We start from the raw sequence: 27,773 nt of genomic DNA, 5'->3' as shown, positions 1-27,773 counted from the left end.
CAGCAAAACTGACGCCAGTCCTAGTGGGTAAGCCCCATTCAACAGGGTGGGATTTACTTCTGAGTAAACATGCACAGGATTGCAAGGTGGGGGAGAGCAGCAAATCCCCCTCCCTCAACCCCAGCTTAGCCCTTCCCTACTTTAAAGTTGACAATGAGGACACTGAACTTGTCAAGGATTATCAATACCTTGGCACAGCCATTAACCAAAATGGAGACAATAGTCAAGAAATTAGGCTAGGACTGGGGAGGGCAGCTATTGGAGAACTCACATGCAAATATGTATCACTGAACACTAAAGTCAGGATCATTCAGACCATGGTACTCCCCATCTCTATGTATGGATGTGAAAGTTGAACAGTGAAAAAAGCGGATAAGAGAAAAATCAACTCATTTGAAATGTGGTGTTGGAGGAGAGCTTTGCGCATACCATGGACTGCGAAAAAGACAAATAATTGGGTGGTAAAACAAATAAACCAGAACTATCACTAGAAGCTAAAATGATGAAACTGAGCTTATCATACTTTGGACACATCATGAGAAGACATGATTCATTAGAAAAGATAATAATGCTTGGAAAAACAGAAGGAAGTAGAAAAAGAGGAAGGCCAAACCAGAGATGGATTGATTCCATCAAGGAAGCCACAGACCTGAACTTACAAGATCTGAACAGGGTGGTTCATGACAGATGCTGTTGGAGGTCACTGATTCATAGGGTCGCCATAAGTCGTAGTCGACTTGGAGGCACATAACAACAACAGCAAAATACTGTGAAATACAATCAAATGAGAGCAGAAGAGTCCCCAGCCCCTTCAAAGGGGGAAATGCCATTCTAAATCCCCAAGAGCAACATGTGGCACCCAGGCAGCAAGATAGACTGCCCCTGCCGTGGGAAGCTCTCCTAGGCCGTGATGAACCTCGATGCCCTTCCTGGGCCTGCTGTGGAGAAGGTTAAGGAAGGGGAGGCAGCATCCCTCTTTCCTTTCTTCCCCCAGGCAGGCAGGCCTCGGATGCCCTCCACCAGCTCTGCCGCCCAGAGCCCCGCGCTCCCACTCCTCCTCACCCGTCTCTTCCTCGGCTCAGCAGCGGTGGTGGCGGCATCTCTGCCTGGGGGCCCCTGTTGCGGCCGCTCCCGCCCAGCGGCACCCACAGCATGAGGGGTGAAGCGGGGCGTCCTTTCCGGAGCAGGGGAACCGGCTCCGGGGCTAAGGAGGAGCTGGCCCGGCCTGGCCTCCACCGCCACCGCCTCTTCGCGGCTCCTGCTGAGGCTGCCAGGCCGCTCGGGCACCGTCTCCTAGCAACCGTGCCTGGCCCCGCCCGCTCCCAAGACGGCACCCAAGCGGCCTGGCAGCCTCAGCAGGAGCCATGAAGAGGCGGTGGCGGTGGAGGCCAGGCCAGGCAGGCTCCTCCTTAACCCCGGACTCCCCCTGGGCCCCCGGAGCTGGAGCACCGACGAACTAAGCGGCTGGATTGGGGAGGAATCGGCCACTCGGCTGACCCGCTTCCCGGTGCCTAGGGGCGGGGCGGCTCTGGGCGTCACCCCTCTCTTGGTGTCACCCGGTTGCGTGCCGCACCGCCCGCACCCCCATAGTGACACCCCTGGTGGCTGTATACTATAGCCAGAGTGGATTTTTCACATTCTGCAATGTTAAATTGAAAATACCCCATGCCATTCTGATGCTTCCCATAAGCTCATTTCAAACCAAAACCTTACAAAACGTATAGTCATGAGCTCAGAAACGCTGGCTTAACAACCCTCTAAATTTTCATGGCAATATGCAAAACAGTCAGAGAGAATAGAGAGTACAAAGTCTAAAAAGAGAGGGAAAAAACCCAGAGCCCTTTTGAGCTTTTTTCTGTCAGAGTTCTCATAATCCGCTGAAATTCATTAAAAATCAGTCATGTTCACAGAGTACCTGTAATCCTATTACTGACCCTGCCCCATACTCTGACCTTCATATTCTGCAGTTTCAAAGTTAAAACAATGCCTGGCTGATTTTTAATTAATTTAAGAAATTTTGGCTGGAACTCAATGATAATGTTGGGCATGCTCAGTAAGAACCAACTGTCAGTGTTCTAAAAGCCAGCCTCACAGCTGCTGGGCTTGGCTAATCAGGGGGCCATACCCACACCAGACTTTGATTTCATTTGAGATACTCATGCCGTTCCCCAAAGAATCCTGGGAAGTGTCCTTTGTGAAGGGTGCTGAGAGGAGACTCCTATTCCCCTGACAGAGCTCCAATGGCCAGACATGTTTAACAGTCAGCCACTCTGATTAAAGGTCTGTGAGGGGAACAGGGCATCTCCTACCAACCCTCAGCACTCTTCACCAACTACACTTCCAAGGATTCTTTGAGAGAAGCCATGACTGTCTAAAATGAAATAAAGACCTGGTGTGGATATGGACAGGGCAGCTTTGGTTTAAATTTGTGTGGGAGGCTACATGTGCCTGCTGTAGAGTAAAAAGGTGGGGGAAACCCTGAAAAGCAATTATACTGTTGACAATGTTTTTCTTTTGGAAAGGAAAGGGGCTTCCCCTCTGCCCAGTGCCCGCCCACCCAATCTCCTCCCCTCCCACAGTGTTAGACTGTGACCTGGGAGACCAGGGTTCGAATCCCTACACAGCCATGAAGCTCACTGGGTGACCTTGGGCCAGTCACTGCCTCTCAGCCTCAGAGGAAGGCAATGGTAAAACCACCTCTGAATACCGTTTACCATGAAAACCCTATTCATAGGGTCACCATAAGTCGGCATCCATTTCCATTTTCCAACATGATTGCACAGAAATAAATCCCATTGAACTCAAAAAGTATGCAACTGATCAAACCCACCCTCCTTTCTCCTCCCTCCTATCCCCTTCCTCTTGCCCCTTCCCTCCCTCTTCCTTTGCCCCTCTCTCCCCATCCCTTTCCAATCCCCAGTCCAATATCTCAGAGAGGAGGTCAGGTCTCCTGATCCCCTGGTGCATTCACTATAGCTACCCAATTTCCCTGCTTTTTAAAGTTTGATAGAAATATCTGTGGGCTATAGGTCCGTTCTTAAACCGCAAGGTTTTTTGCCTATTAGTGAATATCCATCTTCATTCTCCTTTTGTGAACAGTGCCACAGGTCCTTGGATTGTGTTCAGGCATCTCTATTTGGAAGTTTTCAAAATCCAGGACTATAAGGGAGATAAAATGAACTTGTGTTCCCAGGTCCAGAAAGTGATTAAAGAAAATCACATTATGTAGAAAATAAAGGAGTCACGTAAATCCGCCCTCAGTAAACATTACATTTGCTAACATTTGCACATCCTATGTGTTCAGTGCAAGCTGTTTCAACATTTTAATGAGGTAGCCTTAATAAGCTACAACGGAACGATACACTGTAATTACTCCACAGCTAGATCCCCCCTTGATTCATGGGGGATTTAGAAGCTCAGCTTCCTAAAATGCTAACATGAGCTGTTTGCATAAATTTTAAGGACATCTCATCTGGCAAAGAATAAATCCCTTATAATAATTGTTGGCTCTCCCAAGATAAGCTTGTTATAGATTGATATGAGCTAGTACAACACATTGTGTACTACTCTTGCACTTTTAAAAACAACCACAAGAGACAGCTTTACATTTATTGACAAGGTTGTGCCTGGTATAGGGGCCGAGTGGGATGAAGCCCAGGAGCTTCTGCAGAGGATGGCTTAGCAATCTGAAAGGGCTGACCATGTTGCCATCTTGCCCCTTTACCAGTCAGCCTCATGCTGGTTCACTTGGGTTTGGGAATGATGGAGCTGGGCATCGTCCAGTCTGCCTCTAGCAGAAGAGCCCAACTAGAGGCTCTGGCTTCTTCTTTGCCCTCCCTTTTCACCTGCCCTTCTTATCTAACCTCGGCTATTACCACTATTACATCCTGTGCCTGGTCCCATCTGCTCTCATTTTGGTTCTGGTCATTATTCCGCTTCAACCTTGCGCTGGGCTTGGGCTCTGCCAATTGACAGAGCTGGGAAGAAAATTTAACTCACTTCCACACTGGACAGGCAGGGATGGCATTTTTGGCTTTTCTCATAGCAAGCTTCTGGTTTGCTGCTGGTTAGGACTGGTGGTTAGTCACAAAACTGGAATTTAAGAGCATTGGTCAGGGATCATGGTAAGCAGGATGGGCTCCCTATAAACCCCTTCATGGTGAGTTTGAGACGCTCAAGATTATGTAACAGCCAATCTCTACAAGAGCTAGTTTCTTGCTGCACCCCCAGGCTGTGTGACTGTAGACTGCAGCATCAATCCATGTGGTTCATGGCCACAAGACATTCCTTTGTCCTAGAGCTAGCCAACAGTAGTGCTGGTGAGCACGCAGCTAAGTGGTAGAGCACATGGTCAGCATGCAAAATACCCCAAGTTCACTCACCAGCTTCTCCACTTAAAATGATCTCAGTGAAAGTCCTCAGCCTGAGGCTGACCATCAGGGAAGGCAATCCTGTGCCGGATGGACCAATAGCCTCACTTGATATAGTGGGTTTGTGTGTTCCCTTCTTTCCTAATCCAGATGTTCTCAGCAATCAGGCTGTCAATAACAACTGCCAATGTGCTCTTGTTCCACCAAATACAGAAGTTCTCATTCAATAACAATGTGGCCTGCTTTACACCTATCTGCTCTCCTGTTCTTCTGCCCCCTGGTCTCCTTGCTTCAGAAATAAAATGCATAACTATCTATATTGTGGGTCTGTGTTAGACAATGTAGAAAGCATGATTGCTCCTTGAGATAACAGGAGGTAAAGGATATTTAATTTCCATTGCACAGAGAAATTTTAATCATTTCAGGTTGTGCCTTTCAGTATTAACATCCCTCAGGCAGGGCACATGAAAACGGGAAGTGCACTACCCCACTTTAAGACAGTCAAAAACATCTTGTTTTGTTTGAGTCTCTTTCTTGCTCATAGTCAAAGAATGAGCATCTGTTCCATTTTAAATCAAGTAAAATGGGAAGCAGCTCAGTGGGCACTAAATCAGCCATTATACTCTCATGATAGACTTAAAGGGAAGAAAGAGGAAAGTCCTTATTCTCAATGAGTCCCCCCACCCTCCACCCCTGTTATTGAGCATAATGCCTTTTACTAATTAAGGCCCTCTTGAAAAATTATTGCAAATGAATACCTAATGGAAATGTCCAAGAGTGGCTTTGAACAGTTCAATGAACTGCCTCCATCTGTCCTTCAGCTGCAGAGCCACACACTCTTCTGTGTGATCCTGTGTCGTTCCTGCCTGTATCATAACCACGGAATGTTAACAGATCCGTTTTTCTCGTTCTAGTTCCATCTCCCATCATTGGCGAAGGTACTAACCCCACAGTACTTCTGGTCTCAGTGGCTGGCAGTGTTGTCCTTGTGGTCATTCTCATTGCTGCCTTTGTCATCAGCAGGAGGTAAGAACTTAAGCTCCCCTTCTTTCCCCTTCTCTTTCATGAGGAAGTTTTTTGTCTCCCCGCCCCCAAACAAAGCTAAATTCATTGATTAGCATCATAAACAGTGGATTTGCATCACAAGCCCTCTCCTGTGTTGCTTTGATCTTTCCAACATAACTACCCCAGCAGAGTGCAATGTAATGGTAATAGTTCTAGAGTTATTTGCTCTTCAAATGCAAAACGAATTCTAGTGATGGGGTGGTGGTGGTGGGAGGTTTTAAGATGTAAGCCAACAACATGAGGTTTGAGGAGAGGCTATAATTTGATGTAGAGTTTTAATGAATGCATCATTCTGGACTGATGGGTGTTTTATACTAAATGTGCCAGGCAGATGGGGGTGGAGGGTAGAGAAATGAAACAAGCCGCTGTATCTGAGATTATAAAGAGAGAAGAAGGTTCCTTCTTGATTTCCTGATTGCTTCTGCATTTGGCCAGGTCAGTACTTGTTGCCTATGAGGAATGCAAAAGAAGGTGGACTAAACACTAAACTTCACAATTTTGTGTGCTAGGGAGATTCGAGAAGGAGTCCGTAAACCTTTTTTTTCCCAGTCATCAGGTTCCCACAAACAAGCAAACAATGATTTAAGCTTCTAGAAGTGTAAATACATTTATGGGTTTTTTTAAAACAAAACCATTTGCTCAAAAGTGTTTTCCTGTGGTGGCTTGAAGTGGGGGTAGGAAGATGCATCAAAGAAAAGAAAGTTATTAACAGCATATAGTCCCTGGAAGAAAAGGTCAGATAAATAGAATATTGCTTCTTCAAACCCCCAAATGTTGATTTTTTAAAAACATATTTGTATACTCCTTAATCATTAGCATTCTAAGCGGTGTACATAAATTTATTTATTTATTTATTATTTCGATTTATATACCGCCCTTAGCAAAATAGCTCTCAGGGCGGTGAACAAACAAGATAAAATACAATATATCATAATAAAAATACAAAAACATATACAAACAAACAACAAAAAGCACAGCAAAAACAAAATAAATACTACAAAAATTAAAAATACAGATTAAAAGATTAAAAAAGATTAAGAAGATTAAAATGCCTGGGAGCATAAAAAGGTCTTTACCTGGCGCCGAAAAGATGGAAGTGTAGGCGCCAGGCGTACCTCTTCGGGGAGGCTGTTCCACAACTCAGGGGCCACCACAGAAAAGGCCCTAGATCTCGTAACCACCCTCCGGGCTTCCCGATGGGTTGGTACCCGGAGGAGGGCCTTAGATTCTGAACGAAGTGAGCAGGTAGGTTCATAGCGAGAGAGGCGTTCCGGTATTGAGGTCCCACGCCGTGTAAGTCTTTATAGGTCAAAACCAGCACCTTGAATCTCGCCCGGAAGCAAATAGGAAGCCAGTGCAGACGCGCCAGGACAGGTGTTATATGCGAAGACCGACTGGTCCTCGTCAATAATCTGGCAGCTGCATTCTGCACCAGCTGAAGCTTCCGAACTGTCTTCAAGGGCAGCCCTACGTAGAGCGCATTACAGTAATCCAATCTTGAAGTTACCAGAGCGTGGACAACGGAGGCGAGGTCGTCCCTGTCCAGATAGGGGCGTAGTTGGGCTACCAGACGAAGATGGTAAAACGCATTCCGTGCCACCGAGGCCACTTGGGCCTCGAGAGACAAGGAAGAGTCGAGAAGAACCCCCAAACTACGTACCTGTTCTTTCAGGCGGAGTGTAACCCCATCCAGAACAGGGTAAGCATCCACCATCTGAGCAGGGAAGGCGTTCACCAACAATGTCTCGGTCTTGTCTGGATTGAGTCTAAGTTTATTAGCTCTCATCCAGTCCATTATCGCGGTCAGGCAACGGTTCAGCACATCAACAGACTCACCTGAGGAAGATGAAAAGGAGAAATAGAGCTGCGTGTCATCAGCGTACTGATGGCAACGCACTCCAAAACTCCTGATGACCGCACCCAGCGGCTGCATGTAGATGTTGAAAAGCATGGGGGACAAGACCGATCCCTGGGGGACTCCACAATGGAGAGTCCATGGTGTCGAGTGATGTTCCCCAAGCACTACCTTCTGGTGTCGATCCGCGAAGTAGGAGCGGAACCACTGCCAAGCAGTGCCCCCGACACCCAACTCCGCGAGTCTCCCCAGGAGGATACCATGGTCGATGGTATCAAACGCCGCTGAGAGATCAAGGAGAATCAACAGAGTCACACTCCCCCTGTCCCTCTCCCGACAAAGGTCATCATACAGGGCGACCAAGGCTGTTTCGGTGCCAAAACCGGGCCTGAAACCGGATTGAAACGGATCTAGATAATCGGTTTCATCCAAGAGCGCCTGGAGTTGGCTGGCAACCACCCGCTCCAAAACCTTGCCCAAAAAAGGGACATTCGCCACCGGTCTATAGTTATTCAAATTATCTGGGTCCAAGGAGGGTTTCTTTAAAAGAGGTCTCACTACTGCCTCCTTGAGGCTACCAGGGACTACTCCCTCCCTCAAGGAGGCGTTAACCACTTCCTTGGCCCAACCGGTGGTCCCAGCCCTGCTAGCTTTCACTAGCCAAGATGGACAAGGATCCAGAACAGACGTGGTTGCCCGAACCATTCCAAGCACCTTGTCCACTTCCTCGAGCTGCACCAGCTGAAACTCATCCAATAAAGAAGGACAAGGCCGTGCTCCGGACACTTCAATGGATTCATCTGTCACAACATCAGAGTCAAGGTCCCTGCGGATACATGCGATCTTATCTTGAAAGTGTCCAGCAATTTCGTTGCAGCGGGTCTCAGATGTTTCCATAGTATCGTGGGGGCCAGAGTGTAAGAGCCCTCACACGACTTTAAAAAGCTCCGCTGGGCGGCATAAAGATGATCTAATAGAGGCAGCAAAATAGAGCTTCTTTGCTGTCCTTACCGCTTTTGTATACAACTTATTGGTGGCACTTACCAAAGCATAGTTGTATCCACTGGGAGTTTTCCTCCATCTGCACTCCAGCCTCCTCCTCTCTTGTTTCATCGCTCTTAGCTCCGGAGTATACCACGGAGCTGTATGAGCTCTACACCGGAGGGGGCGCGCGGGAGCGATCGTGTCAATAGCCCGGGTCAGTTCCGTATTCCACAGTGCGACCAAGGCCTCAACAGGAGCACCAGTCCTATCAGCCGGAAAATCTCCCAGAGCCCTCTGAAAACCTACGGGATCCATCCGGCTCCGGGAGCGGATCAACTTAATAGATCCTCCACCTTTGCAGAGGGAAAGAGCCGCTGTGAGTCTAAATCTCAACAAGCGGTGATCTGTCCATGACAATGGGGTAGATGAAAAACACCCCACCACCAGATCACCATCTCCATGTCCAGTGGCGAAGATCAGATCAAGAGTATGTCCCGACACATGCGTTGGGCCAGTAGAAAATTGAGACAGCCCCATTGTTGTCATGGAGGCAATGAAGTCCTGAGCTGCACCAGATAAGACAGCCTCGGCATGGACGTTGAAATCCCCCAGTACCAAAAGTCTAGGGGATCTCAAGAGCACCTCCGAGACTATCTCTGTCAGCTCAGCTAAGGAAGCTGTTGGGCAGCAAGGTGGACGGTACACCAACAGTATTCCTAGTCTGTCTCCCTGGCCCAATACAAGGTGGAGACATTCCAGACCAGTCGCCGTCTGGACAGGGTGCTTGGTGAGAGGAAAAGAACTCCTATAGACCACAGCGACCCCCCCTCCCCGGCCCTCAGATCTACCACAGTGCTGAACCAAATACCCGGGTGGACAAAGCTGGGAAAGAGCAACTCCTCCCTGATCAGCCACCCAGGTCTCGGTTATACATGCCAGGTCGGCACCCTCCTCCAGGATTAAATCATGGACAAGTGAGGATTTATTATGTACCGACCTGGCATTCAAAAGCAGCACTTGGAGATCCGAGAGCTGGCTGATAGGACAACCAGCAATCCTGTGGGTATGAGGAGAACCGGAACAAGGCACAGACACAATTTGTCTGGGACGAGTTCCCCTTACCTGGCCTGTTCTCCTCCTAACACCATACCTCCCATTACCCGTCACTACGTTAATTGGGGCCCCCGAAAGCCCCCCCACGAAGGATGGAATCTTTTCTCCCAGGCACATGTTAAAAATACACAAATCTACACAGACAAACAAACATACAAACATTCACCCCACATTTAACCCACACACACACCCCAACAAACAACATTAAAATTAGTTAATCCTCTTCAAGCAGCAATGGCAGTCTCGAGCCCCCCATCCAAAAGCAAGCCGCAGTAATGGCACCAGGACAGCAGCACAGCACCAAGCAGTAACAGCAGCACCCACACGTGAAAAAAAAAAGCGGCGAAGGTAGCGGCAGCAATGGCAGCAGGACGGGTCACAGCGGAGTCCCCAGCAGCGACACGCCCCTCAGCGACAGCGACAACATCCGCATGCAAGCTGGCCTAAAGCGGCGGCGCGGGCCGCGGCAACAAAGTCCCCAGCAGCAACACGCCCCCTAGCAGCAGCGACAGCGTACAAGAGGGCGGACGACGGCAATGACGGCGCGGCAACGGAGTCCTCAGCGGCGGCGCGCCCCCCGGCAGCGACGACAATGCCCGCACGCACGCAAGCGGGCCAGCGACGGCAATGACGGTGGCACAACGATGGCGGGCGGGCGAACAGGCAGCAGCAACGGCGGCAACGCAACACCGCCGGCAGCAGGGCCCAAACAGGCCGCAACAATGTGCACACACACACAACAGCAGCTGCGAAGGCCGAAACGACGACGAGCCACAAAAACAAAGCCACAGAAGAGGAAGCAAACCACAAAATAAAATCATACAGAAAATAAAACATTAAAAATTCATCATAAAACCAAACACTACCTTAAGATGTCTACTGGAACAAGGAAGTCATGTTCCTGAAGCTCAGGAAGGAGGACACCTGTCTAATCTTAGTTGGGAGGGAGTTGCACTGGCTTGGGCCCACAACACTGAATGCATGGCTTCTAGTAGTTATGAGCTGTGCATCTGAGCCATGGGGGACCATCAACAGAGACTCCCCCCAAGTGACTGGGCCAGGATATAAAGGAATCAGTGGACCTTAACTGATAACTGGCATGTGTTTGGGGACACAAAGCCCTCTGTAAGGAGAAGAGGTGAGTATAATGGGGAAGTTGGCTCTCTTCCTTTTACTAATCAAGAAAGACATCAAAAATAGACAGAAGGAGCTCCCTGTGTCTCAATATGAGAGGGGTGGGAAACCGCTTTCATCCCGAGGGTCGCATTCCCTTCTGGACAACCTTCCAGGGGCCACATACCAGTGGTGGGCGAGGCCAGATTATAATTTTTACCTTTGAATAATAGGCTACTTTCTACATACATGCGCCCACCTCTCATCTGCCATCAAAGCAAGCAAGAGACATTATCAGACTTCAGGGACACCCAGCCAGGCAGAAACACTCAAGGAGGATGTGAAGCAGGGCCAGTGGGGAGTATGGCTTGGGGAGAGTGGGTGTGACTAGGAAAGGTGTGTGGCCTGGGCAGAGTCCTGAGGGCCACATAGAGAGGCCTAGGGGGCCACATTTGGGCCCTGGGCCACCCCTGCAATATAGAATCCTGTCTCACCCTTTAACACTCTGTGAATCTGTTGGGACACGGCAGTGAAGACACTACTGCTTACGAGGACGGGGAGAGGGAGGTGGCTGGGGGGTTGGTGCTATGTGAGCGCACAGCAGGAGTGTCGGATTGGTTCCTCTGGTGACCCTACACAGTGCCAGCCTCCTTCATCTCACTCCTGTCTCTCTTGGTAAGCAGCAGCAACTCTGCTGATTGGAGGCCAAGTGCACAGTGCCACCCTTCCCTACTGGCTGCTACTGATGGTATTGAATTCCATATCTTAACTATGTCCACTGTGAAAAAGTACTTCCTTTTATATGTTCTGAATCTCTAAACATTCAGCTCCATCAGATGACCCCACATTCTACTGTTATGACTCTGAGTTCTGATATTATTCAAATTACATTTTATTTTATGCAAATTATATTTTTTATATGTTACCAGATTACATTTTTATCCTACACTTCCTTCAAAGAGCTCAGAGCAGTGTACAGTGTTCTTTCTTCCTGTTTTCTCCTCACAAACCTCCTGTGAGGTAGGCTAGTAACCAAACCTCCAGGTACAGAGGAAGTATACCTCCGAGTATCAGTAGGTTGGACACAAACAATAAGAAGGGGCTATCATCTTCACAGCCTCCTTCTGGACTTCCCAGGAGTCTCTAGCTGACCGCTATTGAAAATAAGATGGTGGAAGAGATGAATGCTTGATCTAATCCAGTGTGGCTCTTTCTATGTTCTTGTATTCCATAAAACAAGATAATGTTCCTTCTGAATCACTTTCTTACTACAAATTATTTTTTTCCTTAAAAAAATAGAGCAGTTAAATCCATGTGGTTATAATTTCTGATAAGTAGTTGTTCGCCGTAATGGATTTCAGTGGGTGTTCAGCTGGTTCACTAGCCCTCATGCTGACAGTGGAAAAGAACATATGAAAATGTAATGCAGAAAGATAGGTTTATTAAAAGCCATTGCAACAGAAAATAGCATCGCTGATCTTGATGACTTGAATCCCCCTCTGCTTTTATTGATCACTTTATTATTTAAGGCAGGATTGATAGTGAGATGCATTGGATTTCTAATTACGAGTTGCCACCTTGGAGAATTGTGCCTGTTGAGTTGCTCTGAGATTATTCCTACACAGCTTCCCCATTTTTATTTTTTAAAATAAAATGCCACTTCCCAAGGCTGATAAACACTGCCTGGTGATTGGTCCTTAATGGATCACTTTTTAGAAAATGAAATGTCAACCCCTTGCCCTCCTATTGATTCTCTTTAGTACTGGCCATAAAGCTGTCAAAGAAAAGGCTATTGGGAGCCAGGTAGCTGACAGACTTGCTGGAGGAGCTGATGTGTTTGCCACCAGCACTTATTCTGCCTCAAGCTGTCTGCTTAGTTATCTGCCTTAGAAGGGTTCCAATTGGACAAAAAAAGATGAAAGAAGTGTTCATACTAATAAGAATGGGTGCTCGGCCCAGCCTCTTCTGAGGATAGTATAAAAAGAAACAAATGGGCAGTGGGCTCAGGAATATAGCCCTGGCACACAACACATCAAGCACTGTAGAGATGGGGACAGATCATGTAAATGAAATACTCATGGCGAGTCCCACAGTTCCCCTTGCTGGATGCTCAGTGATTTCTGCATGTTTCCCAGTTTGTTTAAAGTTGTGCCTAGCATCATCATTAAGTAACGCAGTCTAAGTGAGTCTCTGCAAGGGACGTCCAAATCCTGTGTTGGAGTTGAATCAAAGGTTTTCTGAGCAGTTTACATGCAACTTGAATTTAGTAGATTTCCATTTCTGGCTTTTCTGGATACAAACTTCTGTGTTGGTTGTATATACAAACTTAAAGCCCAGTTGTTAACTTAGAAGTGTTACCACACTCTGCCAAGATACTACCACATGAGGTGTGTTCAGACAAACTGTTCAGGCAATAATAATAATAATAATAATAATAATAATAATAATAATAATAATAATAATAATAATAATAATAATATGCTTCAATGCTACACAAACTGGTTAAATCAGCAAAGGATAGATCACTGATTGAATGTTTCTCAGCAGCTCTCATCAAGTATAGCTATTTCAAACAACGCTTTTGCGGATTTTGAGAGATTAAAAGAAAGAATGGGATGGAGAGTACATTTGTTGGCCACCTCTTATAGTTGTTGAGTGGGATATGTGACTCCTCTCCTGGCCTCACCCCTGAGGATTTCTCGGTGATTCTGTCATCCCCTACTCAACTTTTGTTGGGGATGATTTCTCCCTCTCTTCCCAAATAGCCAAAAGATCTGCCTAGCACTAATCCACCCAAGAATTCTTAAAGAACTCAAATGTGAAACTGGTGATCTTCTAACAAAAATATGTAACTTGAAGGCATTTGCATGCATATGAGCCCTGCCCAAGAATTAAGATCTCTGTCTGAGGTACTGCACTCTGACCTGCCAATTGGAGCTGTTAAACTGGTGGATACCAGGGAGAGGGTCTTCTCTACATCTTTGCAAGTCTGCCCTGACATTTTTATTCCAAACCCAACTGCTTCTGGTTTCAAATTAATATTTTAAGGTTAATGATTAAATTGTCATTGTTGTTATTTTGATAAGTTTTAAAACTTTGTGTAAACTGACTTTTGAGGGGAGTGTGCCCTGAAAGACAGATTTAAAAAATTTGAATAAATGAACGAACATGTCCAGATCATCTCATAATCAACCCAAGTGACTATTTCCCAAAGTGTAAACGCAAAAATATTGCAGAATCGGACCTTGTGCCTGGTAGCCTCTTAGGATGCCACCATCCTACCAATTGGTTATTTAGTTATTTTTTTAGAAAGCCTGATGTTGACTCATCCTGCAAGTAGACTATTTGGATCTACTATGCTGGCATTGCTTTTTACATTGCATTTAAAACTGGTGTACATTTTTTTGAGTGTTGATTTTAAAATGGAAGGGCGAGTCAGAAATAGTTTCAATCAATAAATAAGTGAAAGAATTCAAAATGAACTTCTTGAGGGACACAGGAAAATAGTGCTGCAGAGTGTTTTTAAAAAGAGGGATAGGATGGTATAGTGGCTCTTGTTAGTGTTGTATCTCATTGCTAAAGGCATCACCACCACTGCCACAGACAACGTCAAAGCATCTCAAATTAAGTGACTAGAGTTCCACTGAGGTAGGTCTCTGCAGTGATGAGTTTTGGCATGCTACCTTGTCATATCCTTCTATATGGGAACACGTTAGTCAGGAAACTTTGAGCTGCCTTTGTGTCCCCCACATTGGTTTGTTGAATGCTGGAGTTGCCAACTCTGGTGTTGGCTAGGAGAGAAGCATGTGGGGCTCATGCTGTTTTGCTACAATACCTGCTAATACCCCTTGGCTCCCCCTTTGTCATTCCGAGTGCATGCCTGTCAGATTGAAGACCCACCTCTTTTTTATGTGGAAGCCCCACCTGTAGACTCGCCTGCATCTCTGACCCCTGCAGTTTTTCAGTGTCTGTATTCCCTTCCAGAGCCCCCGCCTCCTATTTAATCACTGTCACCCAAATCCCTGTAATTACAGAACTGCGCACTGTGACAAAGGGTTCTTTTTGTCATTCAGGTGAGCTGTCTGTGAATGTCAGTTTGTGTCCAGCATTCCTCAGGCGTCCGGAGAACTTCCCATGCCCTCCCAGTGACTCAATAATGAGCAGAGGGGTGGAAAGCAAGAGGGGAGTATCTTTTCAAGACAATAGGCCCCAGCAGTCTCCCGCCCTAAGCAAAAGCTCAACAGGTGACAAAAGGTAGAGCTGAAGTGAAGAGTAGGTTGGGAAGCCTTTATTTAGAAGCTAATAAGCTGTAATTAAAGACTGAAAAGTATTCCTTGTGCTTCTTTTAGCTTCTCTCTTCTTTTGGGAGCTTTCAGTGGTGTTTTTAGGCTGGAGATAGATAACTAGGATTTTTAAAGTTACTGGTTTTTTTCCCTCCATCCATGACACAATTATACCTAGGGGTTTCAGTGTAAAATTCAGGGCCCGTCTGTGTTGTGTGTCAGCTGCAATACATAATCTATTCAGCTCATTCTGTTAACAATCAATGGGGGTGCCGGAGAGTGAGCTCCTTGTAGTCTTAATTCAAGTTTGTTTCTTCTAGAAATTTCTTTCCTGCCCTTCAATATAAATTTCCAGAGTGTTTGTCCCAGGGTTTCATTGTTGGCATAATGTGAAGTGCTTGTATAACAGTTGCAACTATATGCATTCATTTGCTCATGGAGGAGTATTAAGCTGCAGTTCTATGTGCACTTACCTGAAAGTAACCCCCATTGAGCTCAATGAGACTTATTTCTGAGTAGATATGTGTTCGGATCAGGAGCACAGATTGTATATTACAACTGATAAGTATTGATAAGAGTTCATTTCTTCTTTCTTTTAGAGATTCTGGATCAAATTGTGTATTGATTGTTTGCCCATCCTCTGCCCAGAATACTGGCCCTTAATTTTTATACTTTGAAAAGACAAAGTTCACACGTAGTCACCATTAAAATTGCTTAAATTGGAACATAGGAAGCTGCCTTACACTGAGTCAGACCAATGGTCCATCTAGCTCAGTACTGTCTACACTGACTGGCAGTGGCTCTCCAGGGTGTCAGGCAGGAATCTCTCCCAGGCCTATCTGGAAATACCAGGGACTGAACCTGGGGCCTTCTGCATGCAAGGCAAATGCTCTACCACTGAGCTACAGCCCTTCCCCTTTGAAATACCTTCAAAGGAAGGATGAGTTGGTCTCGCATAAGAGGGGCCGGGACAGACTAGTTTCTTTTTGTTGACAAATTTACACAGCAGACCCAAAACTGCTCCCTGTGATGCCCATGAAATTTCTGATGTTGGCAATAATAAAGAAAAGCTAAAGGTTCCCATAGGAAAAACAAAAAGCAGCAGCAGATTCACTTTGAGGAAACTTTGAATTACAATTGCTAAATTGTGCTTGTGCTTTTAGAATTTCCTGTTGCAAGCCAAACTAAACCATGAGATCCTGAGAACCTAGAGAGGTGCAGGCACCAGCTGAACTAGGTAGCTGTTCTTCACCATGTGAAAATCTTTCCTTTACCAAGGCCCTTCTTTTATCAGATTCTTTTAGATCTGTGTTTATTAAAAGGCTTTAAAAAAATGAAGGTTGTAAATATTATGAGCATATCATGCGTTGTAATAATATGCATAATCTTAATTTTTTTAACCCTTTTTTAAGGTTGTTTTTTAAATTGTTTTTAATGCTGTTTTGTATTAATGTATTTTAAGATCTGTTTTTATGAAGTTTTAAAGTTTTTTGGTGTTTTGTTTGCCTCCCTGGGCTCCTGCTGGGAGGAAGGGCGGGATACAAATTAAATAAATAAATAAATAAATAATTTTAATATGTATGTTGCATTTTTTCATATGTTATTAATATGCACATGTAGAATGAAAATAGCTTGAGAAGGTATATGTTGCTGTTTGCGCTGAAATATCAGCTGGATCCTTCTTGAAAATCTGGTGATTACATATACATTGTATTTTTCTGCATTTTATTTCCTTCTGACCTAGCTGTCAATTTCCATTCGCATCGTGTATATATGTATCTACAACTCAGGATAACACTTCTTGAATCTGATGAAGTGGAAGCTTATGGCATAATCTTTTATTTTATTTTTTTAAGGTGCTATAAGACTGTTTGTACATAAAAATCCCTTGATTTATATGCACTTTTTAATTGTTTGTATAAACCTAAATTCTTTAACCTTTTCAAATCTGGTCTTAGATTTATTTATTTTTTTACATTTTGAAGCAAACTTCTTTTTTGTAAAGTGCAAGAATGCTTTCCTTGACAGTAACAAGTACTGCAATATAAAGCAATGTGACACCCCTTGTGCTGCAGGTAGGGCCAACTTAGGTCATAAACTATAGTAGCACAGAGAACATGTTTTGGCAGGTACAGGAGACTCTGAGTTCACCACTAAGTAAGATACTTATTTTAATTTGCAATGCTCTTTTTCATTCCAACAGACGGAGCAAGTATAGTAAGGCCAAGCAAGAAGCAGACGAGGAGAAACATTTGAATCAAGGTAAAAAAAAGCAGTGATGATTGGTTTTCCAATCTGGTTCACAAAGCATGTCCTGTGTGTGTTCTGAAGCTCAGGAAATAACAAGTGACATTTCCTTAAATGTGACTTTGCAGCTTGCATTCTCCAAAGCTGAAACTTTGCATCCCTATTCACACGTTGCATTGGTTATGTGGCTTCATGGTTGGTAGCCTTTTTCAAATTGTAGACGCACATCATGCACAAGCAACCCAAAAACAGGGACATAATAGTATGTGGTCAAGATAGTCCCTACACTTACCAAACAAGCAGAAAAGAATGTTCAGTGGGTTGGAACACATGATGTCATACCTTAACAATTCTTTTTCATAGCATTGCAAGATTTATAGGAGGGCTGGATAATATGGAGTGGGTTGACTTCAATGGGGCTTACTTCTGAGTAGACATATAGCGTTGTGCTCTCAGTGCAATGTGTACAGCAGTTTAAGGTTCAGCAAGGGAGCTGAAACAGACTGAAGAGTTCTAATGCACATACAGGTCTGGGCTATGGACACATATATGTATCTCCACCCATATCTGGCTGGTTATTTTTATTCCCTCCCTGAAAAACTGTTTTGCTGCTCAGAAATATGTGTGAAAATACTTGCTATGTAATTACTTGCTTGGTTTACTCCCTTTTACCTGGAAGTACACCGTTAATGTATAAAAGCTCCCTCCAGTGTGTGAAATGATCAGCATTTTGCCCATTTAAAACACCTTCTATGTGATCTCCAAGATTTTTTAAACTTTTTTTTTAATTTTGGTCTTGTGGAAAGAATTCTCATTCCTTCTATTATTTTCTGAGATACAGAATTTGTAGTAATCACTTCTTCTAACCATCATTCTGTTAAGGCTGCTTCCATGTTTGTAGAGAGACTCAAACGGAAATTTAATCTGAGATGTGCTTACACATTATTGTCCCTAATGTAACATACCGAGAACTCAAGCTTTGTATTCATACTCAAGATCTTCCCCAGCCTAAAAATAAGACATTTTCATTGTTACAGGCCTGCCTTTGATATATTTCAGCTACCAGTGTAATTCATTCCCAGGGCAAAGTCTGATTTTTTTATTTTAATATATGCAGAATGACACATTTCTGCATAATAAAGTACATGCCTAAACCTTTTAGAGCTTGTGTTTCTTTATTTACTCAGCATTATGAACACCCACTGTGGATATGGACTAATGTTTCTTCATTTGCACATAGCTTGCCTAAGCAGAGGAGTGATTTTTAACAAGGCATCTTTGTATTGCAGGTGTTAGAACATATGTGGATCCCTTTACATATGAGGACCCCAACCAAGCTGTGCGGGAATTTGCCAAAGAGATTGATGCTTCTTGCATAAAGATTGAAAAAGTCATTGGCGTTGGTAAGCTCAAGACATTTTCATGTTAGAAAATAATAGATTCATAATGTTGGAAAATTTCCTGGAGTTTTAATTTCCTGGAATTTATTTTTTCTTTAATTAACAGATTTCTGTCCCACCTTTCTACCATTTAGGTCTTCAAGGAGGCTTACAAACATGTTTGAATAAAGTTGTTTACATTCTCAGTGGAGTGTGGTCTTCTGTTCATCAATAACTGAATGTAGTTGAAAGCAACAACTCTTTTGTTGTGTTGTGTTTTTAATCACAGTTAAATTGTATTTTCCCCCCAAAGGAGTAAAATAAGTCAAGCAAAAAGGTAAATCCAAAGGAGATCAGAAAATGTATTACAAATAAAAATAACCAAAACTGGATGCTATCAATTAAGACCCATCTTCATAGAATCTTTATAGACTCAATTAAAACAGAACTTTGTAGAATTAGAATCATATAAAAACCATACAGTGGCTTATGTGTCATCAAAATCATTCATGGTTGGCCTTGGGGGTCTTCCTTCTCTGCAGGTGAATTTGGAGAGGTTTGCAGTGGTCGTCTGAAGGTGCCAGGAAAGAGAGAGATCTGTGTTGCTATCAAGACTCTGAAAGCTGGATACACAGACAAACAAAGAAGGGACTTCTTGAGTGAAGCCAGTATCATGGGACAGTTTGACCACCCCAACATAATCCACTTGGAAGGGGTAGTTACAAAATGTAAGTAAGCCACAACCTGCCACCAAATGTGTGAGTATGCCTATGACCAGCGCAATTTGGAAGTCACTATGAAATTAAATCAGTGCAAAGCGTTCGCCATTCTTGCTTTGAGATGACAGATGGAACAGATCCACTGATAGCTAATAGGAGGAAACTAGTGTAGTACTCGTCATTGATCTTGTTGTCAGCTTTCAATGGTTTTATGGTTGCAGCCGATATCCTATCTCTGAGCAAGTTGTGCATAATTTTACAAGGAAACATAATACTACAGTGTTTAAGGAGTGCGTAGGAATGTGATGGAAGAATGCTTTAATATGAAGGTTTTTTTTTTTTTAACTTTTTATTGGAATGCCAGGTGGGTATTTTTGAAAGTCATCTTTTTGGGGGGATCATGGTGGCTTTTAATAGGATGAAGGGAAAGCAGATGGTAAGTAAAGCACCTAAAATATTTCATAAGTGACCAAATGCAATAAACCTGCAAGCTTTTATGCTTTAAGTCTTTAGGCACAGATGTAGGGAGCAGGCCTTTCAAAAGGAAATAACCCTGTCCTTAGGATAAGACAAGTTTGTGTGGTCTTTCTGATTGACGTTTTTGATATAGTTGCTTCAATTTCAAGCAACACCTGGTCAAGAATATATTTCCCTCCCTTCCTCTCCCCCTTTTAAAGTTGATTAGCATTCACTGTACCACTGAACGCTGGTCTCAGCAAGAAAAGAGCAAAACCCCACAGTTATAACTTTCAAGCCAGCACTGAAATGCACCTGTGAAGCTTGTATTGGCCTGCCTCACTTAAAGACCCAAGAAAAAATATGTTGGAGAAGCCCTAACTGTTTATGGTGGCTCTACTCCAGACAGCCCTGAATATAGCTATGAAATATGGTCAGTGTTGTTAAAAAAGAAAATATCTGTTTAGATTTCAGGTTCTGATTTTATTAGGACTGCAGACCAAAATGAATGAATTGATGAAATGAATCAATTTTTTTTTCATTATGGATTTTAAGTGTGTACCAAGAAAGTCACCATTTCTAGGGCAGGATTCTTGTCTTTTTATTGTTATCCTTGCTCGAGCAAAATAATATGAAGTTTAAACACGCACAGTAGTAGGATATCCAAGCTACACCTGTGTGTTGCACAAAGGTGGCTCAGTACTGTTGATACTATGAGCAAGCAGTGTGCCTCCCATTTATTCTGCCAGCGTCAAGAAGCTAGTATGTTCAAAATTTATAGTAGAACAAACACCCTAGTTCTGTCAGCTTGTGTGGTTACAGGAACCACAAACTGAACATATGAATCTCAAAGTGCTAGTGCACTGCATACTGTATGGGAATAATACCAGTGGGTTTCCATCATCTCTTAAGTTGTTTTCTGAGGAAATCCTGGTATGTGTCTAGGATGTATGAACCTTCTTTTCTGCAGGGAGAAAGTAATTGATCAGCTGGACTGGACTGAATTTATTTCAGTACAGTGAGTTGTATCCAGAGAGCTGTGAACAATGCTCTGCCCATGAAATGAGTCCCACTCTCACCTCACTGCAGTTCCAAGCTAGAGACCCAAGATTGAAGAACACTGGGATATGGCATGCCAGACTGTCAGTGGAAGGAACAGTCAACAGAAATTGCACCTTTCCCTTGTGTAAACAGAAGAACCTTTGTGCTCACTCAAGAAACCTCTGGATCCAACTTGGCTGCCCAATAGAAACCCCCACCCGCAATAAATAATAACTTTTATTTCTAACACCCCTTCCACCAAAGGGCGGCACACCAAACATATACAATTAAAATAACAACAAAACATAAGATAACTCTTCTTTTTTTAAACTGGATTTTCAATTTCATTGAGGAACCTAAACCCTTTAAGTGAGCTGCTTTCAAATATGTACATTTCAGAAGCTGACTAAATTGACTAAGTTGACTAAATAGTTAAAGCCTGATAATTGGCTAAAACCACTGTAATGAGTGGATAGCATTAATTTGTTTTTGTAACTGCTGAAAACACACACACAGATAAAGCAATCGTGAAACACTGTCTTGCACTCTGGAGTCTTAACTGGCTGTCTTTTTGGGGTGTTAAGTAGAACTCTCTACTACATCAAGTCCAAATGCACTTAAAAGAATACATGTTACCAATATATTTCCTTCAAAAAAAGGTTTCTGTTTAGGCCACAGTGCATTTGCTGTAGACAGTGATCTTCATACTACCTTGGTAAAACAGAGAATCAACAAGGGAATCTTTGTACTGAAATCCCACTGAGGCTTTTAACCCCCCACCCCCAGCTGTTAACAGCTGTAACAGTTATAAATTACTAGATAGCATTTGCATAATGCACTTGTCACTGTATTAAAATTATTTTAAATTTCCTACAGAAGGTTGGAGGCCAAACCAAGTGTCTTCTGTTGCCTGGCTCCCTGTAGTTCTACAAACTAGCATAGACAGCTCCAAGCCATCACCATTTGGAAAACAGGGTTACTTGAGTAGACATTTATCTCACTTTTTACTGAGTGTTGATGAAAAATGGGTGCATTTAAGGTTCCTGAAATGACAACACAAGATAAATAGATGGGGCAGATATGTGTAAGTGCACTTGTGTGTGTGTGTGAGAGAGAGAGAGAGATAAGGAACAGAATAATATAAATTCATTATTAGTGGTGAGTCAAGTGCTTTAAATAATGGACTTCATGATGACAAGCTGTTCCTGTTAAACTCTATGGGTAGATTCTATGGCTACATTTGTTCATATTATACGGTTACTTTTACAGTCACAATATGGTGGTATCTACATCAGACAGATGTGGTGTTGGAGGAGAGCTTTGCACGTACCATGGACTGCGAAAAAGACAAATAATTGGGTGTTAGAACAAATTAAACCAGAACTATCCCTAGAAGCTAAAATGATAAAACTGATAATGAGAAGGCATCATTCACTAGAAAAGACAATAAAGCTGGGAAAAACAGAAGGGAGTGGAAAAAGAGGAAGACCAAACAAGAGATGGATTGATTCCATAAAGGAAGCCACAGAGCTGAACGTTTAAGATCTGAACAGGGTGGTTTATAACAGATGCTATTGGAGGTCGCTGATTCATAGGGTTGCCATAAGTTGTAATCGACTTGAAGGCATATAACAACAACATCAGACAAATCCACCACCAAGTCCAGTGCACCGTATTCTCAATAAGAAAATTGTTTAACACTTGTCAAAAGTGTGGTGGAATCAAAATTCATCAGATATTGGACCCCTTCAGATTACCCTGTTCCACACAAATTCTACTTTATGTTGACCAAAAAAATCATTCACGTGTCTCTAGACCTCTTTCTCCCATTCCATCACTACTCTGCTTAGGTATGATGACTAAAGGAGTTATGCATTAATATATTCAAATGAGGAGTGTCTCTTATTTCTTTAAATTGACAAAGTACCTTTTGATTGCAGAAGGTTAATTAAAACCCATTTAGATGTATTTGTTCTGTCAAGTGACTCTAAGCCACAGTTGCAAAGTATAAATGACATGGGGAAATATGCAGATTGGATCTAAGTGGATTCCTTTCTCACTGATGAATGTTGGGAGGGGTGAATGTTCATACATGAAGAGGGTGATTTTCCTCAGCCTTTGCCTTTAAGGATTTGTATTCCTGGCCAGAATTTCTAAGCTTATATTGATACAGCTGTCTCAGAGTTTTGTGCATGAACACAGGGGGAAAAAACTTTTATTCATGCAAATGAGATAGTTAGGGCTGCAGTTGCTTGATTTCCATTTCACTTTCACATAGAGACTGGTTTGCATACACAAATGTGGAATAAGATCAGCGACCTGAATGTTTTGGCACTAGCTGAAGAGGCAAGGGAATCATGGACGTATAGGTTCTGGAGAGGATGGCTTCAGGCCAGCTGTCCCTAAATAAAAATAGAAATGAAAAAGTGAAAAAGGTACAGGCTATTAATGTGCCTTACCATACTGTTTTCTAATCAGAAAAAGTTGTTACCGAAATAGGATCTCCTAGTAGAATTGCAAGTGGAGGTAACCTGCTGAGTGAAAAATGTGCTAATGTAGATACAATTATAAGAGCTTTTCAGTGTAAAAATATTTCACAGACCTGCAATTTTCCTAACCAAACATTTGAGCAGATCTTTTTGTTGTTCTGTTGAAAAATACTTTCATTTAAGCTAGATCTTTCCACATACAAGCACATTCTTTTTACCTAAACAAGATTTCCACCCGCTTATGTAGGAAGGTTCATGGCATGTTAAAAAACAAAATCAGGCTGGGAGAGATCTGGTAAAGGTAGTTACTCTCACCAGCAAGTTCCTGTGCCTAGCTGAAAAGTCCCATCTCAGTCTTTGAGAACAATGGAACTTCTGTAATTATAACATAGTTGTCAAAAAGAGATCAGTCCTTTTTTCTAGGTTGGATTTATTGACAAACTTTTTCTGCTATTTCATCTTGAGTGTAACATTGATCTGCTTACCTTGGTGTCAAAATCTGTTGTAAGTCGCCTAGAGGCCGCTTGGTATTAGGCGACTAACGAAATCAATCAATCAATCAATATTAGGAATGCTCATACATTAGAACTTCAAAGAAAGGATTTCCTTCAAGGAAAGTTATATGGTATGGGTTGGTTAGTTCGTATGTAATGCTAAACCATGGAATGAGCCTGAACAAGGCCTTGGACTCACATACTCCTCCTCTCCACTTCTTCCAGGAGATACTTTGCTTTTGATTTCAAAGAATCCTGACTTCTTGTTTCATACAATCCAGAGATTATGGTTTAAAACAAACACTACTTGGTTTCTACAGCTGCAGCACTGGGGGACTGGAGAAGACCTGCCCTGGGAGTGAGTCCTAGAGCATCTGGGTGCATGCTTGCTCGCTTCTCTGGGGTGATGTCTCTCAAGACAGCTGAGGTCCCTGGTAAGTGCTGGAAGGACTGGGACCTCCTGCCTGACCCTGAATCCAAAGAGAGGCTGCAGTCAATCTTGCAGCCTCTGGCATCAGCTCCTGGCTGGGTCAGGGGGCATAAAAGCCTGGCTGCCCTTGGGGGGTCAACCTTTGGGAAGCCCTTTACGGAGTCCTGAGGGAGAGGGCGCTACCACCTTCTATTTTTTTACCCATCTGGAGAAGGTAGGTAGTGGGGAGGGCGTAAGGCACATGTGTAGTTCCTGTACAGGGTGAAAGCCTGTGCGGTGAACTGAATTATAGGAGAAAGTTGCCAGATGCCTGCAACTGGCAGAAGGCTGGCCCACCCTGGGTGTGAGGCAGGGAGAGTAGATGTGCCCTGTGTGAAAGATATTGAGTGGGTCTGACTGTTCCCAATTCTCTCAGAGGTCTACTGGATAACTGGTTCAGGTTTTGTTGGTGGGCTCTTATGTCCATATCAGGTGTTTAGGAGGAGTCTTAATAGGGACATGAGTGATGCCACCCCAGTTTCAGTGATCATGGGTAGAGGGAGGTATAGCTATGGGGAAGTGGTGAGCTACTATAGAAGACAAGGGCAAGGTTATCTATACCCTATGCCTAGTTCCTTGCTCCCACTACTCCCATGGACGAGTTTCTCATTGCTCATCTGCTGTGCACATTGGCCAGTGTGTGTGTGTGCTGTTGTTTAATGCCAGATTGGTACACAATAAGACCACACTCAACTATGATTTGATAATGCATGAGGGTGCCAATTTGGTGTGCATTACCATGACCTGGGTGGGTGAGCTGAGTTCATCTGACCCATCTTTGCCCACCTGGATACTCGATGCAACACCAGCACAGGCTGCAGGGATGTGAGGGGGAGGGGATGCTGTGGTCTACAGAACTTCCATCTCTGTCACCAGGAAACCATTCTGTTTTAGAGGTGGGTGTGAGAGCCTGCACCTAATGTTGGGCCAAGGAGACAGTAAGCTAGGGTTGCTGCTGATGTACCATCCACCCTGCTGCCCGGCAGCTTCTCTAACCAAGCTGGTAGAGGTCGTCTTGGCTGTGGTGTTGGAGGAGCCCAGAACAATAGTCCAGGGTGATTTCAATATCCATGCTGAGGCTGCCTCCAGTGTTCTGGCTCGGGATTTCATGACCTCCATGACAATTGTAGGGCTGTCTCATGTTTGTCACCGGTCTGACGAATAGGGCAGGGCATACCCTCAACTTGGTTTTTGCTCTAGATGGAGGAGTGGATGTCACCCCATTGACATGATCAGACCACTTTCTGGTGAAGTTTAGACTTATGGCTCTGAACCCCCCCTGCGGGTGTGGTGGACAGATGAAGATGGTCCACCCCAGAGATTATTGGAATCCATTGGATTCCTGAATGCTCTGGAGGATTCCCAGTAGATAGAGCAGGTGACCCTGTTGCAGCCCTTGTCATGCTGTGCAACAGTGAGGCGTGTCGGACTATAAATATGGTTGCCCCTGAGCACCCTCTCCGGCATTGTAGAGCTTGGTTTGCACGTTGGTACAGTGAGCTAAGGTCAGTGAAACAGGCTAAAGTGCAAGTGTTGAAAGATGTGCTGTAAGTCTGATCAGGCACAAGTAAAACATAACTGTGCCTACTGTGTGGTGGTGAGAGAAGCAAAGAAGGCCCACTTCTGTGCTACCATTGCATCCTTAAGTAGCCATCCAGTGGAGCTTTTCCATATTGTCAGGGGTCTGTTAAAATCAACTCCAGGAAATGGTGTTTTAGACCCTTCGGAGGCCCACTGTGAATTGTTTGCAAGGCTTTTTGAGGGTAAAATTGCTTGCCTCCGTAGCAGTCTTGATGACCCATCCACATCTACTGTAGTCCCCAATGAGGTGCCCAGTGCAGCGTCTGCTGCAACGTCTCGAGGTTTCAGTTGATGCAACCTGATGACGTAGACAAGGTGCTTGTGATAATGCCGCCAGCAACGTGTCCTCTGAACTCTTGCCCTTCTTGGCATATTAAAGCTTGTTGAGGGGGATTGACCGAGTGGATCCAGAGTGTGGTTAACACGTTGTTGCGGGAGGGAGTGGTTCCAGCTGCCTTGAAAGAGGCAATGATCCAACTGCTCCTGAAAAAGCCCACCCTAGAACCATTGGTTTGTGACAACTACCACCTTGTCACAAATACCCCTTCTTAGGGAAGGTGATGGAGATGGTTGTGGTGCAGCAATTGAAAGTACTCTTGGATGAAACAGATTATCTTGACCCATTCCAATCTGGGCTCAAGCCTGGTTATGAGACTGAAGCGGCCTTGGTTGCCCTGATGGATGACCTTTATTGGGAGAAGAATAGGGAGAGTGTGACCCTATTATTCTTACTTGATCTCTTGGTGGCTTTTGATACTATTAACCACAGTATCCTTCTGAGCTGACTTACTAAAATGCGTATCAGAGGCACTGTTTTACAGCGGTTCCGATCCTATCTCCAGGGTTGTTTTCAGAGAATAGCATTGGGTGACTGTTTTTCAGCCCTCTGGCCCTTGTGCTGTGTGGTGCCACAGGGTACCATCTTGTCCCCAATGGTGTTTAACATCTATATGAATCCTTGGGAGTAGTGATCAGGAGATTTGGGACGAGGTGCCAGCAGTATCATACCCAGCTCTATTTCTCTGTAACATCTTAATTGGGAGAGGCCATGCAAGATCTGGACCAGTGCCTGGACTCGGTAGTGGACTGGATGAGGGCCAATAAACTGAGTCTGAATCCTAGCAAAATGCAGGCATTGTGAGTTGGTGGTTTCCGAGTTTGGATAATTGGTCAGTTGCCTGCTTTGGATAGGGTCGTACTCCCTCTGAAAGAGCAGGTTCATAGTTCAGGGGTTGCTTCAGGATCCATCTTTGTCACTAGAGGCCTAGGTGACCTCAGTGGCTAGGAGTGCCTTTTACCAGCTTCAGCTGGTAAGACAATTGCAGCCCTTTCTGAACCAGGATAGCCTGACCACTGTTGTCCATGCACTGGTAACTTCCAGGCTGGATTACTGTAATGCGCTCTATGTGGGTTTGCCCTTGAGGTTGGTCTGGAAGCTGTTGCTGGTGCAAAATGCAGCAGTGAGACTGCTCACTGGGGCAGGGTATCGTCAACATGTCACCCCGCTGCTGAAAAATTGCACTGGCTGCCTATTAGCTGCTGGGCTAAGTTCAAGGTTCTCGGCCCAGATACCTGAAAGACATCTTACCCTTTATATATCCAGTCGATCACTGCACTCTGCAGGTGAGGGCCTCTTCCAGATACCATCTTATTAGGAGGTCCTTCCACACAAGATAGGAAGCGGCACCTACCCTTTGGAATTCCCTCCCCTTAAATATTAGGCAGGCACCACCTTTCTTATCTTTTCAGCACCTACTGAAGACCTTCCTCTTTCAACAAGCCTTTCAGAGTGTTTTTGTTTGCTGCCCTGGGCCCTTACTGGGAAGAAGGGCGGGATATAAATAAAATAAATAAATAAGCAAGCAAGCCTACCAGCCAAATTCAAACCATGGGTCATGAAGCTGGCTTATAAAACTAGCCTGAATTTGTTTTAAATTATTATATCTGGTTCATCTGGTTCAACAATCCAGAATTCTTTGAAACCAAAATTAAATGCTTGCTTCACTCCTTCTCTTTACTGTGCAGAAAAAAAGGAGTGGGGAGTATGGCTTCACTTGAACTCATTCTAGCTCATGCTATGTGCAAACCAGACTTTTATGTTTGCAAAATGTTTTA

General features: G+C 44.1%; 1 protein-coding gene across 2 annotated transcripts in view; it reads left to right on the top strand.

Moving 5' to 3' along the window:
- EPHA4 (EPH receptor A4) overlaps positions 1–27,773 on the top strand; it is a 215,321-nt gene that overhangs the window by 162,235 nt on the left and 25,313 nt on the right. For both annotated transcript variants that reach the window (XM_061636780.1, XM_061636781.1), the window contains exons 8-11: positions 5,285–5,396; positions 16,987–17,045; positions 18,320–18,433; positions 18,952–19,137. In XM_061636780.1, coding sequence (XP_061492764.1) covers positions 5,285–5,396; positions 16,987–17,045; positions 18,320–18,433; positions 18,952–19,137 — 471 coding nt within the window. The remainder of the gene's footprint in view (positions 1–5,284; positions 5,397–16,986; positions 17,046–18,319; positions 18,434–18,951; positions 19,138–27,773) is intronic.

This window comes from Rhineura floridana, chromosome 7, assembly GCF_030035675.1.
Source record: "Rhineura floridana isolate rRhiFlo1 chromosome 7, rRhiFlo1.hap2, whole genome shotgun sequence".
Classification (NCBI taxonomy): Eukaryota; Metazoa; Chordata; class Lepidosauria; order Squamata; family Rhineuridae; genus Rhineura; species Rhineura floridana.
The sequence above is the reverse complement of the archived record's forward strand: the minus strand, read 5'-3'. Positions and strand labels throughout refer to the sequence as shown.